This window comes from Phocoena phocoena, chromosome 2, assembly GCF_963924675.1.
Source record: "Phocoena phocoena chromosome 2, mPhoPho1.1, whole genome shotgun sequence".
Taxonomy (NCBI): Eukaryota; Metazoa; Chordata; class Mammalia; order Artiodactyla; family Phocoenidae; genus Phocoena; species Phocoena phocoena.
Genome location: NC_089220.1, coordinates 126,647,103 through 126,661,362, shown reverse-complemented (window position 1 = coordinate 126,661,362; position 14,260 = coordinate 126,647,103). Strand labels below are relative to the sequence as shown.

Sequence of the window (14,260 nt, the reverse complement as noted above, 5' to 3'; positions counted from 1 at the left end):
AGTCACAGACTGTTCATTGAATCCTATCTCCTGTCTTCAAATATGTATTTGTGTAGTATTGGGGAAATAAAATAAAGTGTGAACTTCCTAGCACAAATCCCTTCTATATATTAGTAAAATAACTAGAAATTAATGTATTTTTGCACTTGTATTACTTTTATAAAAAATAGTTATTAAAAATGCTCCTGTTAAGAGTAAGTGTATAACAAAGACCAGCAAACTTTTTTTTGTAAATGGTGAGATACTAAATGTTTTTAGGCTTTGCAGGCCACATATGGTCTCTGTCATATGTGTGTGTATATACATATATATACATTTTTTTTTCTTATCGTTGTTGTTGGGTTTTACCACACTTAAAAATAACCAGTCTTAGCTTGCGTGCAGTACAAAAGTGGGCCATGGGCCACATTTTGCCTGTGAGCCATAATTTGCCAAGCTGTCTGCCAATAAGAAAAGCTAATCTGTGTAACTGGACATCCAAGAGGCAGAAGATTTTCTCTCCAATAGAGAAGACATTGCTCATACTAATCCAAGTCCTGAACAAACTGGAATGTGCCCAGTGGGGTGCATTCAAGTTGGGAGGATCATGAGAAACCTTAACCTGAGAGGAGCAGCTTGTTGAACAGGGTCAGGTTGGAGAAGTGAGAGGTGGCATTACAGTGGTCTTCAATACGGAAGTTCCGTGATACGAGAGAAGCAGACTTGTCCTGCGCAGTGCTACCTGTAGAGCCTCGAGTGCAGTGTGCTGTCCTGGACAGAGTAATGTCCTTCCCCTAGAGACTGGTTAGCAGAACCTCCTCTGCTCTGAGTGCTTCCTGGTGGTTTTCCCTGAGAAGGACAGAATACCTTATAAAGAACTTCCCCCCTCTTTCAGAAGTGGTGATTTGGTGTATGCCATGTCTCACCATGGAATAGATTACAAATATATACAAATATGTTACAAATATAGACACCAATAATGAAGGAATATTGGAGTAAATGGAAGGATTTCATTCAGGTGGGATTAAAGTAAATCTTCATAGGATTTTGGGTTTTAAAAGAGGAACCACATGGCTAGACAATGTCTAAAAATATTACCTTACAATAATTTTATTATTATAATCTTAACTGTGGTGAAAATTTCAAAAGCCATTTTCATTCTTAGTCCAGAAATTTTCTACTTAGTTCACATGAACAAGGTGCACTTACTGGGATACTATAATTTATGTTTTTAAGTCTCCTACTATCTACTTAGAGAGAAGGTAAAAACCACAAAAGTAGCAAGAACCAGTTACCATGAAGTGACTGTAATTGTTCTTCTTTCACATTTGCAACAACTTTTGATTCATCGGGAAGCAGAAGCCATAGTAACAGACTTTTGGCTCAGATTCATCACTTTGTGTTTCTCCTTTCTCCAATGCCAGCACTTTTCCCTTTTTAAAAAAATTCTGGCAGACTAATTTAAAGACACCTACTTAAGTTGGATTATTTGCGTACTGGACCTAAATCCTGCACTTCGGTATTAATGTCTGTGGAAATATTTGCAGCTACTAATTTTATTTGGTTGAACTGTTACAGTGTTGATTCATTTTATTTAATTAATTCATTTAATCAGGATGCAATTTATCTTGATTTTGGTTGTAGAGGTTGGCGATTTGAAGGAGCTGCAGACACTAGACATTTCTACCAATCGTTTGCTAACTTTACCCGAGAGGCTTCACCTGTGCCTTTCTCTGCAGTACCTCACTGTGGACCGAAATCGTCTGTGGTGTGTGCCGCGCCATCTCTGCCAGCTGCCCAGCCTCAATGAGCTCTCCATGGCTGGAAATCGTCTTGCATTTTTGCCGCTTGGTAAGTAATCATGTTTATGTGGTAAAGCAAAACAGCTAAAGAACAAGATGGAAAGTCTTTGTTTCCTTAACTAGGAAGGATTAGTTAGTTTCCTTCATTCTGCTTATCTTGAAGATGCTTCTCTAAATCCATTTTTGCAGTGAACAAAGCATCATTCCCAGTTTAAAAAGTTTATTTCTGTTAGGGATTTCATATTTTATAAAACTTGTGCTAAAAGTTTGTTTAGAGACAAAATATATGAGATATGAGATGATTTACTCAGAGAAAGGAATTAAAATATATGTATATGTATTATATATGTATATTTTGTATATATAAAATTATAAAATTGACAAGAGGTATTGAGCAATATGAAAGAATAGCTACTGTATAAATATATCTGCTTACATGTTGACTTCTAGGTAAAAAAATTTTTATTGGGTATCCTAATGATTAGTATTGCCAGATAACCAGAATAGAAATTTTTAAAGACTTTTGAACTGCCTGCTGAGCTAGAAATGTCACCCTGGCTAATAAATAATATACTTTGCACTGTAGATCTCTGTAGCTGGCCCATTTTGATATATGTTAAAGAACATAGGCCTTTAATAAACAATATATTTATTTTTACAGAGAATTGAATTATTTTGTTAACTTGTAAGAAACAAAACTGCCATTTAAAAAAAATTAAAATTTGAAGGCCCACAGAACCCTAAACTGTTAGAATAAGCATCATATAATCTTATTCATAAAAGCATTTTTTATGAGTAATTTATCTCTGTGGGCAGTGAAGTGAATAATTTACTAGCCCCTAAAAGGAAATATTTTCTACCATAATACAGTGTACATATTATTTTCAGTTAAAAACCTCTTTAAGAAAACTTGAAAATCCTGGGAGACATGAACATCAATTTGAGTAATAATAAATAATTATCCAATTTAAGAAGATTACTTTTCTATAAATATAATTAAATTCTTTTTAGAAATTAAGAAAATAAAGTAAAACTATTTCAGAAGTAACCTACCTTTCTAAGAAATCAGAGTTTTTTTTCAAGTGAGAAAATTATTGAATATAAATTGATATTAGAAAATAAATATACCTGCTGCATAAACCATAGGTTGTAGAACAGTTATAGTGGACAAGCATCAAGTTACAAATCTAAAGATACAGGTTCTAGATTAGCTCCACCACTTTGTAGAGCATTACCTGGAGTAAATCACCAAAACCTCTCTGAGCTTCATTTTCCTTGTCTGTAAACCAGAAATTACAATGTTTATCCTGCTTACTTTAGAGTTATTTCCAAGTTGAATAAAATAGCTGTTTTTTATCCACTCCAGCTGTGGTTCCTCATCCCCCTAGTCAATTGCTACTCATTCCTACCTGCTGTTTCACCAGTGACACAGTCGAGCATGTGCTGTGGTGGCAGTGGTATTGGGAGAAGAGAGGGAAGCCATTCCAGTAGGTGGCTGACCACTGTTAACAGTTGGGGTGCCAAGGAGTGACATTGTGTGTCCTGCTGAGTGGTTACAGCAGCAGATGACCTGAGTGGCAGTGGCTAGTGCAAAGTGATAGAAATGGCTGTGGGGTAGAAGATAGAGTTCACTACACTTTGCCTGGCTGCTTTCTGCTTTCAGTTATGTACTGGGGCATCTTCTCTATGCACCATGGTGAATGCTGCTGTGGCTACAGAAGTGGGCATCCCTTCTTCAGCACTCAGTATTCAGTGGTAAGGACAGCCTAACAAGTTAGTTTCTATCTCCAGGTTTCTTGTCACCCACAAAGCCTTGCCTCTGTGATAGAGGAGGTTTTCCTTTGTGAACTTGTTAATATGTTATCAAAGAGAGGCAAGTGGGGGCTTCCCTGGTGGCGCAGTGGTTGAGAGACCGCCTGCCGATGCAGGGGACACGGGTTCATGCCCCGGTCCGGGAAGATCCGACATGCCGCAGAGTGGCTAGGCCCGTGAGCCATGGCCGCTGAGCCTGCGTGTCCGGAGCCTGTGCTCCGCAACGGGAGAGGCCACAACAGTGAGAGGCCCGCGTACCGCAAAAAAAAAAAAGAGAGAGGCAAGAGGGTCTTCACTGAGTTCTGAGGAGGGTACCTCGCAACATTAAAGGTCACCGTAACTCTCAAACCTGGGACCGTGTACAGCCCAAGATATGGAAGCAGCTTCCACACTCCCCTGGGTGCCATCTCAACTCACAGCCCTGACAGGACACAGGCCTGTGGGAAGGCTTTACTCTACTTTAGAAAGACATACAAGCAAGAGGATGGTGATGAAGATCATCCAGTGAGAAAGAAACAGGCTGCCTGAAGCAATGCTCTGCCCTGGTCTCAGAGAACAGCATGAGTAAAGGGCCAGGGGGCCAAGACAAGCACTGGTGGCCTTTCTATATTGTTGGGTTGGATGATCTTTGTAAAGAAATGGGTGGGACAACTAGAGAGCTACAGTATGAGGTTGCCCAAAGAGGGCTTCAGAAGAGCAGAGACAGCATAATCTATGAAGATGAGGAAATTGAAGCTGACAGAAATAACAATCTTCTCAGTCTCATTTTGGTTTTTGATTTTTGTTTTTGACACCATTGAAGGTGGATTTAGAAAGGGAATTCAATTAAGTCTTTAGGAAGAAAATAAGTCCATAACTGTCCTTCCATGGAGTTTGTGTACTTGAAACCCTTCCTTGAACTCCTTTCTGATACAGCAAAGCCATCTAATGCTAAGAACTATGCGGGACAGAGTCAAATGAAGCAGGCAGCTGCTGGCACTGCCTTTCCTCAGAGAACTGAACTGTTCCTGGAAACTTAGCATATAGGGATGCCTCTTTACAGTAGTTAGGAGATACGGTGTGTATACACATACACATAACTACAGTTTTCAAATAGAAGGCTCCTATGTTTAACTGTGATTCTAATGTAGAACTTGAGTGTTTATGAAATGGGTGCTTTAATATCGCTGCCTGTGATTGGAGGTAGGAGTCTTATTTTGGGGAGCTACTCGCTGAATTCAGTTTCTTGCCAAAGAACTTTGACTTAGGAGAAAAGCAGTTTTTTATGGGGCTTTTTAAAGGAATGTCAGATTACAGCCTCTTCAAAAGTGACTACAGAAGCTATAGTAAGGATGACTTAAATCACTTGTAATACTATCAAAATCATTAACACTCGTGGAGGGTGTTCTTTTTAAGAAGAAAAGTTGTATCAAGAAAGGAGGATGTTCCTGATATAACTATACCATGACAGCTGAATGACAGATTAGTCTACACACAGAAACTCTGTTCCCACTGCTGTCAGCGAGGAGGTGGGGAAATTAATAACTTGAGCCTCATGCTATGAGACTTAATAGAGGCCTTGAAACATGAATATTTGTTGTTGATTCAATATAGCTCTGTTGACTAAATAGCTCATAAAGATCTGACTCACCTCTGGGCTTCTGAAAATTTAGGAAAATACAAAGAAAAGGGTTTTTTCCTGTAAGGCTTTTTTACTAGGTTTACTGGTTTCTCTTGCATAATTAATAAACCATTATTCAGTAATGTTTACAACTTATTTAATGTTGAATAATAGATACAAGTACTGTGAGGTTGCCCATGTACAGACTGACTATGGAAGAGCATTTTTTAGTTAGCCCCCGGGAAGTGCTGTGTCAGCTAAATTCAATGTCAGGAACTTCTGTAGTTTAAGAAAACAAAAGTTGCACCCACGGTGGCAGGTGGAATTTTTGAGTGTTATTTTAGAAAACAGTGAAGAATTCTTAGCTAAGAACAAATGACATTGAGATTTACGGAGTATCCTGGTGTGTAAACTACCATGTAGTAAACCCCAAAGTTAGTGAGAAAACAGCTTCCTACCAGTGGATAATTATTTGTGTTTCTAAATCAGTCCCAGAGTTGTTCCTTGGACATTCTAGTAGTGAAGTATTTATTTTCTCAGGAGAAGTTATTCTGTGTGCCAAGGACGTGTGCTATGAGTGAAATGACAGCTCCTTTATTGCTGTGGGTTATACCCTATAACTTTGATAGGGATGTAAAACTGGCCCTTTATCACATAACAGGAAATCACTCCAATTTTTTGTAGTAGCTGTAGTCATTTTTCCTTTGTAGGAGCTGGATACATTGTGTAGGGGAAAAAAAAAAGTTTATTCCAAGTATTGGTGCAGTTTTATTTAGAAAGTAGCTTGTAGGCATTTTCAAAACCCATGCTGAAATCTCTTCTTTTGTTGCAAATGGCATATAAAAGACACAAATTTTTAACTACACTTGTTTTTTCTATGACTTCTCATTCCTGCTTTCTTTGTATCTGCTTAGAAGGTCAGGAAAAGAATTGCTGTTTACTGTTTTTTAAGGAAATACTTAAGTCCACAAAGTGAAGCTATTAGAACTTCAACTCCAGGATGGAAACCAGATGGAAACCAATTAATAATTCCTTAATCTCAGACTTAGAGATGCATGTAAACTGTACTTTACTGAACCATGGAATGTATTTGATCTGCAGCTTGAAGAAGTACTGCCTTGAGGTCATTGTTTAATGGGAATAGTTTGCAAAGTTTGTAGCCTTAAATACGTTTCAGTGCTAAAATATTTCTTCTGGCTCAGGCCAGAAGTCCCAGAGGTTGGAATCAGTCTTATTTTTGAGTAGAAGGTATCTTGGCTTTCCAAGGAGGGACCCAAACATGCCATTAAAATCGTGTTCTGTAGAGACTGTTGGGCAGGTCTCTAATCAAAGGCATAATGAAAAAGGAGAAAAGAAAGGCTTGAAAACAAGGTCCAAAAACTAGTAGTGGGAAGAAATGAGAGAGAAGTATTCTGTTAACTAAAGTTTATATGACCCTATTTCAGGAGCAAAGTTGTAACTCTGCAATGTGTATTTGTTCAAGAAAATGGATGTGCAATCCTCCTTTTTGAGCTCTATCTTTTTGCAAGTATTTATAAAAAAAATTTTTCATCCTAGTGCTGCTTACTCATCTGACCTTTTCCACTGTCTTAATGATCCTCTCTGCTTTATTTTTTTATCATATCAGGCCTTTACTCTTACCTTAAGGTTTTCTTAGAGCATTAACAGGATTATTTAATATGGCTGACAGGATTATTTAACATGGCTTCTACAGTGTGGGCAGACATTGACTTTACTATGCTAATATATGAAGAGAAAAGTTCACCTAGAGTAGGTGAACTTTAAAGGGACAAATGTATATTTTTCTTAAAGTTTTGGAATAGGATTTTGGAGTAGGGAGTGATTAATATGAAAAAGTGAACCCTGTTTTCCTCGGATATCAATTTAAAAAAAGAATTGCTGCTTATTCTTAAAAAGGTACAGATGTGAAACAAAAATAAGTAGTGTGAGGGCTAGATTGATGAGCAGAATCTGTGCCAGCGAAGTTTTTGTTAATTTGGTTTTCTAAATAGTGGCAAGAATGTACGGTACAAGCAAAGTCTGGAAGATGTTGTCAGTTGACTTTAAAGCATGAATCTGGAGTTTCTGTCAGTCTTAGTTTTCAGCCAAGTTCTTAAATTTGGGGAGAGGGAGGACAGGTCCCAGTCCAGCTGAGCAAGAGCTCAAGGTAAGATGCAGAGTGAAGATGTTTTGCTCTCCGCGCTGGCTGCCCTGCCTCCTTCTCTAGGGTCTTCCCTGAAGGAATTCTTGGTATTTCTTGTAACTGCTGCCCTAAATCTGTAAGTCAGACCTACCCCATCTTTTAACAGAAGCCAAGGGATATTTTGTTCATCATTTATCTCCTTGTCATTTTCTCCTGACGTCACACCTGGATGCTTGGGCATGCCCGTCCTCAGGTGCCCACTGCACCCATGCCGCCTGCTAAGGTAGTGTCACTTCCTACATTATGTGGGAGTGCCCTGCTTATATGCAAATGATCTGTTAAGGGAGGCTGCCTAACTAACATCATGGTGAAGCAGGCAGGCATGCTTTTAAATTCCAGCTCTACCATTTAATAGCTGTATGATCTTGAGCTTAGAAAAGCTATTTAATTTGTCTAAGTCTCAGTAATGGGGTAATATTAATACCTACTTCTTAGCACTTTTGTGAGAACTAAATAAGATTTAAAACACTCCTATCACTCATAAATACTACATAAGCACACAATCAATATAAACTTTTATTGTTTGACTGGACTGTAAGAAAGGGTTGAGACAGCTTATGTCTTATACCCTAAGCATCTAGCACAGTATCTTGCCCATTGCTTATAATAATTTCTTTATTACTTGACTGTGCAACACAAGTAGAGATGCTAATGCTTGAATATTTAAACCAACTGCAGAGGAAGCCTTCAGTCATTCAAATTCATTAAAATCAATTTATTTTAATTTAACAGTTGATGATCTACTGTGTGTAAAATATCTTATTAAATTCACTGTGAAATCTTATTTGGTAAAAGTTGAATATATCAGGGACACGCAAGAGGGAAGAGACATGGGGACATATGTATATGTATAACTGATTCACTTTGTTATAAACCAGAAACTAACACACCATTGTAAAGCAATTATACTCCAATAAAGATATTAAAACAAAAAGTTGAATAGATCAGAAAGAATATGATTATGTAAAAGATTTAATGGAGTGTGTGTGTGTGTGTGTGTGTGTGTGTGTATTTAGAGAAACTAGCACTTTAAAAAATTCATTATTCTGAATAAGTAGTCAAAAAGTTCTTTGTCAAACGCATCATGTAGCTAATTTAATTAGTTTTAAAGATAATTTTAGAATACACTGTAAATTACTCTGAATTCATTGTGAAGAAACCCAGTTTTTATGGTAATTAAAAATGTAATTGTGACTAATAATCTGTCTGATTTATTGAACCACAATAATTGGAATTACATTGATAGAGCATTCCAAACAACCTGTTTTGATCTATTGCTTTCATGTGTGGTTTCTATTACCCCATCATTTTGTTGAAGAGAATACACCATTCACCTTTTGATAAAATAAATGAGTTTCATGCTGGTTAGTGTGCAGTAAACAGATCCTATTTGGTCTGGCGCATGCTGTCATTCTATGCTTGCTTTTACAGTTACAGTTAAAAGAGCAACAGCCGCAACACACAGGAGGTTTTTGTTCCATCTTCAGCCATGTGGACTGCATATGCCGGGGCCTTGAAGTTTAAGGAGAGAGAGAGAATTGGAGTTTATGCAGGACTATTAGCTTTTGCTAATTTTTAAGTAACAATACTTTGATCTATGAGTCTGGAAGAAAAAAAAGGGAAACATTTTAGACACAGTACACCACTTTAAAAAGCCACATGAAAAAGTTCTTTGTTGCTTTAGCATCTTTGCAGATGGACAACTTCCTTGCTTTACATAGTTCACATACTGAGCAATTTTTGCACAGGAACTTAAAAAAATATTACTGCATGATATATTTATTGAAAACTATTGGTCCACTGAAATTAAGAGAAGGAAGAAACAAACCAGCTTATTAGCTAGTAGATTAACGGTCTCTTCCAAAGTTAATTATTGAGTGAGGATTTTCTTTTTTAAGAATAGAAGAAATAGCTCAAAGCTTTTTCGTGCAGAAAATACTTATATTTCAGCCTCATTATGATTAAAAATGCCATTCCTTTGTGCTTGGGGTTTTGCCAGCTGACGACTTTTTGGCAAGAGCACACTCTCACAGCCGTGCCTGTGTAGCCTGTGACCTTGCTGGGTGTTTAGTTGTCTTAGCCTTGCCAGCAGGCTGTGCTGTGTCAGCTAAAGCAAGGGTTGCCTGGTTCTCTTTAGAATCCTACACTCTGTTTTGTGATCTTCACTTTATATTCAGGAGAGAGAGATAAAAGACTAAGATGTATTGAGTACCACTCTTATGCAAGGGACCAAGCTTGACATTATATACATTGCTGAATCTTTATAACAAGCTCATGACATAGGTATTATTATCTTCATTTCACAGAGGAGTAACAGGCTTGGAGCATTTGAATTGGAAAGCCAGGTTTCAGAGGTCTGACTCCAAAGCCCACTACATCTTGTAATTTCAGTACTGCTTTTTCTTACTCTATTTGAGATTGTGTTATTTGCAAAGTTTAAATGTTTGTATTAAATACTCATGTCTGTGTGATAATATACTGGCTAATGTATAATAGATTTGAACACAGCTGATTTGTGTTTTCTTTCAGCTTCAGTAGAAAGTAGTTCATTCCATTATGGGCATGTATAAAAAATTATATTCCCCACACAAATTGGTCAGGAGGTATAAACAGAAATCTTTGGAATATTGAAAACCTGAGATAAGGTCTAAACCAAATAGCATTTTAAAATCATCAACTCTTCATTTTTTTCCTATAAAACTAGGATAGGAAAGAGGACTAAACCATATAAGAAGTAGCAAGAGCCAAATTTTATTTAACTTTGTATTATGATCTTTGCATGTAGCCTCATTTAATTTGGACAAGCTCTTTTGTGTATATTAGAGGAGAGAGGTGTTTCCTCTGTCATGTCCCATTTTGTGTCCTTGGCTCAGGGAGATGAATTACTGTCTCTAGAGGCGGTTGCCTCCAACTCTTTTCTGTGCAGTTAAAGTATAGAAAAGAGTACCTTTTGCTGCATGCCAAAGAGAATTCTCTCTTAATTGGCCTTCTACTGTAGGCCACACTTCCAAATGTGTCACTAATAATGAGAATAATAACTGCCATATACTGGAGAAGGCTGTATGCCAAGAATTCTGCTTGATAATTTATGAACTTTGTTAGTAGTTTTCACTAAAATTAAGGGACAGCATTATTTTTCTCTTTATACAGATGAGGAAACTAAGGACACACATTTAGTAAATAGAATAATGAAGATTCAGACCCAAGTTCTCTGACTCTGAGAGTGTGTTCCTGCTCCATTAATTAGTATCCTATACTCCTTACCACTGCATAAACTCAAGTAAAGAATCTTTCCCTGAAACCCCTGCAGGCTCTGACAGTCATATCTGAGACCAGAGCTCATTTATATTTTATCAGTGTAGTTTCAATTTTTTAAAAATTCCCAACTTTTCTATATGCCTTTAAAGTCTGCAGACTTCTATATGTGATGAAAGGATTTGTATACAGTCAGAGAAGTAGTGAAAAAATATAAAATAGGAATTTTTAATGTAATTTTAAGGGTTCTTTCATTGCAAGTAGATTCTGATATTTCTATGTATATTTTTTCCATCTATGTTTTATAAATTTGTAGCCTTTTATACCAGTAGAGAAGTTTATACATGTTTACTAAAGTAGCAATACATATTATTGTGGTAATTATGTATTCTTATGCTTAAAAAAACATACTGTATAGTGATTTAAATTTTGCAAATTTCTTTCACATTCGGTTTTAACAACTTGGTAAAGTTGAGGGGTTAGGCACTATTATGCCATTTTAACATATGTGCAAACTGAGGCTCTGATCACATGGCTAATAAGTGAAAGAACAGACACATAAGATATGAACAGACAATTCACAAAAAAGAAACTATGTAAAAATGGCCCTCAGACACATTGAAAAATGTTCACACTGATAATTAGAGAAATACAAATTCAGAATGACAGAAATTTTTAAATAAGACAACATGTTTTAAAACTTGGTGAGGGGCTTCCCTGGTGGCGCATTGGTTGGGAATCTGCCTGCCAATGCAGGGGATGCGGGTTCGAGCCCTGGTCTGGGAAGATCCCACATGCCGCGGAGCAGCTGGGCCCGTGAGCCACAATTACTGAGCCTGCGCGTCTGGAGCCTGTGCTCCGCAACAAGAGAGGCTGCGATAGTGAGAGGTCCACGCACCGCGATGAAGAGTGGCCCCCGCTTGCCACAACTAGAGAAAGCCCTCGCACAGAAACAAAGACCCAACACAGCCATAAATAAATTAATTAATTAAAAAAAAAAAAAAAAAAAAACTTGGTGAAACTGTGGGAAAACCAATGCTCTCATACATTGATGAAGGGAATGCAAATTGGTGTAACTCCTCTGGAGGTATACCAAAGAATCTACACATCTACACATGTATTAACCTTTTGACCTAACAAGTCCACTCCTAGGAATCTATGATGAAGGTATACTTCTAACAATATAGTTGTATATGTATACATGAGTTAGTATACTTACATATGTTTTGTAGAGCTTTCTACTTAGGGATCCTAGAAGCAATGTCATTCCCATAGTAATGAGCCACACCTAGCACTCAGATCTTGGTTTCTAAACACCATACCCTATTAAAAGGAATTAAGGCTCCTTGGAGAAGTAATTGATTTCAGGGCTATAGCAGGGAAAATACAAGCTGAGCTGGGACTGTCTTGTGGTGCCAGAAAGTATGATGATACTCAAAAAAGGATGAAAACTTGTTGAAAGAACATAAGGACCAATTTTAAGTGTTCCTAATTGCCAAAACTGAAACATTTTAACCACCACAATGAACAATAATGGTATTGGGTTTTTAGTCCTTACAATAAAATAAATATCCATGAATCCATACTGTTATAAAAATCAAATAAATAAATGGGGGAGAAGGGATGGCTCTTCCTTACAGAAGAATTCCAGTTAATAAATGTAGACAGAAAGATGGTAATTGAATATCACCACTAAATGAATACCGTGTAATAATTGTTGCAAACAAGACCCATTGATGAATGCTAAAATTAATGGGCAAAACTTTGAGAAGGAACAGGATATTTACATAGTCTTGGGGCTGTAGTAATCTGAAGACTTGACCTGGGGCTTGGGGGAGCTGCTTCCAAGATGGTTTACTCACATGGCTGTTGGCTGGCAGTCTCATTTCCTCTGCTCGAGGGCCCTCATGACAAAGGAGTTGTCTTCCTGAACAAGCGATCCAAGGGAGAGAGCAAAGAGGAAGCCACAATGCCTTTTGTGACTTACTCTGAAATCACAAAATCACACAGCAGTTCTGCTTATTGTGTTTGTTAGATATATTAAAACCACCACACTGGGAAAGGGCATCTCTAGCTAGTAGGCCAGTAATTTTTTTTTCTCCCTAAGAGTTGCTACTTCCCAGTGCTTTTGTTGCCTGTTCCCAGTGCTGCCAATTTTGGTTCCTCTTTTTGTAACTTGCCCCAGTGCTATTCCTGGGCAAGAATACTGTGATAGGACTTGTAGTGGAAAAGAGGAGGTAATGTTCACCTTTTCCTACCAATTTCCATGGCAAACCCTTCCTTACCTCAATCTTATATTATCCCCCTCTCATTTAATGTAACAACTTATCCAGAACCCATCTGTGAAACAGAGACTTTATACAAGCCTCTTAATAGCTGTGATCATATTATATTACAGTTATCATTTTTCATGTCCGTCCTCAATATCATATTCATATCTGAATCCCCAAGGCCTACCATAGTGCCTAAAAGGTCCTTAATGGGTGAATGGGTTTTGTTTTGAAATGTAAATATGCTTAAGAACCACCTAATTCAGCTTTCTGGGCCTTTGTCTTTCCTAACTGTAGAAGGACAGGGGAAAAAGAGAGCTCCTTCAGCCTATTTCCTATTTTCACAAGCAGAATTATAGTTTGAAACTTTTCAGAGATTGAAAACTTTTCAAAGATTATGTTCTTACTTCAGGAGGCAGAGGGTTGGCAAGGCTACTGAGGATTCTGTTCTGTGCCTCTGTAACGATGAAGACAAATAGCTCTACCCTGTGAGTGATAGGAGTGGAAAGGAAAGCTGGTCGAACAATCTTGGGCACACAGTAGACAGGAAGGGATGACCTCGGCACTTGGAAGTGTCTCTGCTGCCTGTGATGGCCAGAGATCAGCTTCAGTACTTTGTGCTTTGTTTCCTCACTGAATCCTCCTCCAGTCTTTGCTCCCCCCTTGTCCGGCTACTTCTGCGAAACTTCTGGATTCTCCCTCTTTCTGGCATACTTGTTCCTATTGCAGATTCTTCTCTTTGGGCTCCCTTTCTCACCTCTTCCCATTCCTGGTACAAACCAATTCCTGTCCCGGCTTCCTGGCCTGCAGGTCTTGTCCATCCGTCTGTACCTCACACCTCACTGAGGACTGGGATTTGGGGCTCCCTTTGCTTCTTCCTGCCCCTGCAGCCACGGGCAGTTCCATCCATTCTTAGATCCACCTGGCTCCTGAGGCCCAGCCCAGCCAGGGTCAGATTGATCCCTAGCCCTCCTTTACCCCTCCTCCCATCTTTCTGCCCAGGGGAGGTGAGACACAGTAGGCTGACCTGCCAACTTAGTTTGTGTAACACTTTTTCCTATGGAGAAAAATGAAACTAAATAAATGACCTATAACAAACTTAATAAATAAATAGAAATTGTTTATTAAAAGTCATAGAATTTTTATGTGGGAAGGAAATCTAATAATATTCCATTCCCAGTACTCATTTTACAGCTTAAATGCTCAAGGTTCAGGTGGGTTGAGTAATTTTTCAATAGTCATGTTTTCTGATGTAGAATCTCATATTACAGCTGACATAATTTCACACCTAGTTAAATCTGCAACACTTTTTTTCTTCCAGAGTAGAAATTTGAATTAT

At 38.0% G+C, this 14,260-nt stretch overlaps 1 protein-coding gene across 2 annotated transcripts in view; it reads left to right on the top strand.

Annotated features, from left to right (window-relative positions):
* The window catches only part of LRRC28 (leucine rich repeat containing 28), a 187,100-nt gene that overhangs the window by 124,290 nt on the left and 48,550 nt on the right, over positions 1 to 14,260 (top strand). The window contains exon 5 of one of the 2 annotated variants that reach the window (XM_065871899.1): positions 1,624 to 1,830. The exons of the other annotated variant lie outside the window; for it this stretch is intronic. Coding sequence (XP_065727971.1) covers positions 1,624 to 1,830 — 207 coding nt within the window. The remainder of the gene's footprint in view (positions 1 to 1,623; positions 1,831 to 14,260) is intronic. 2 annotated transcript variants of the gene reach the window in all.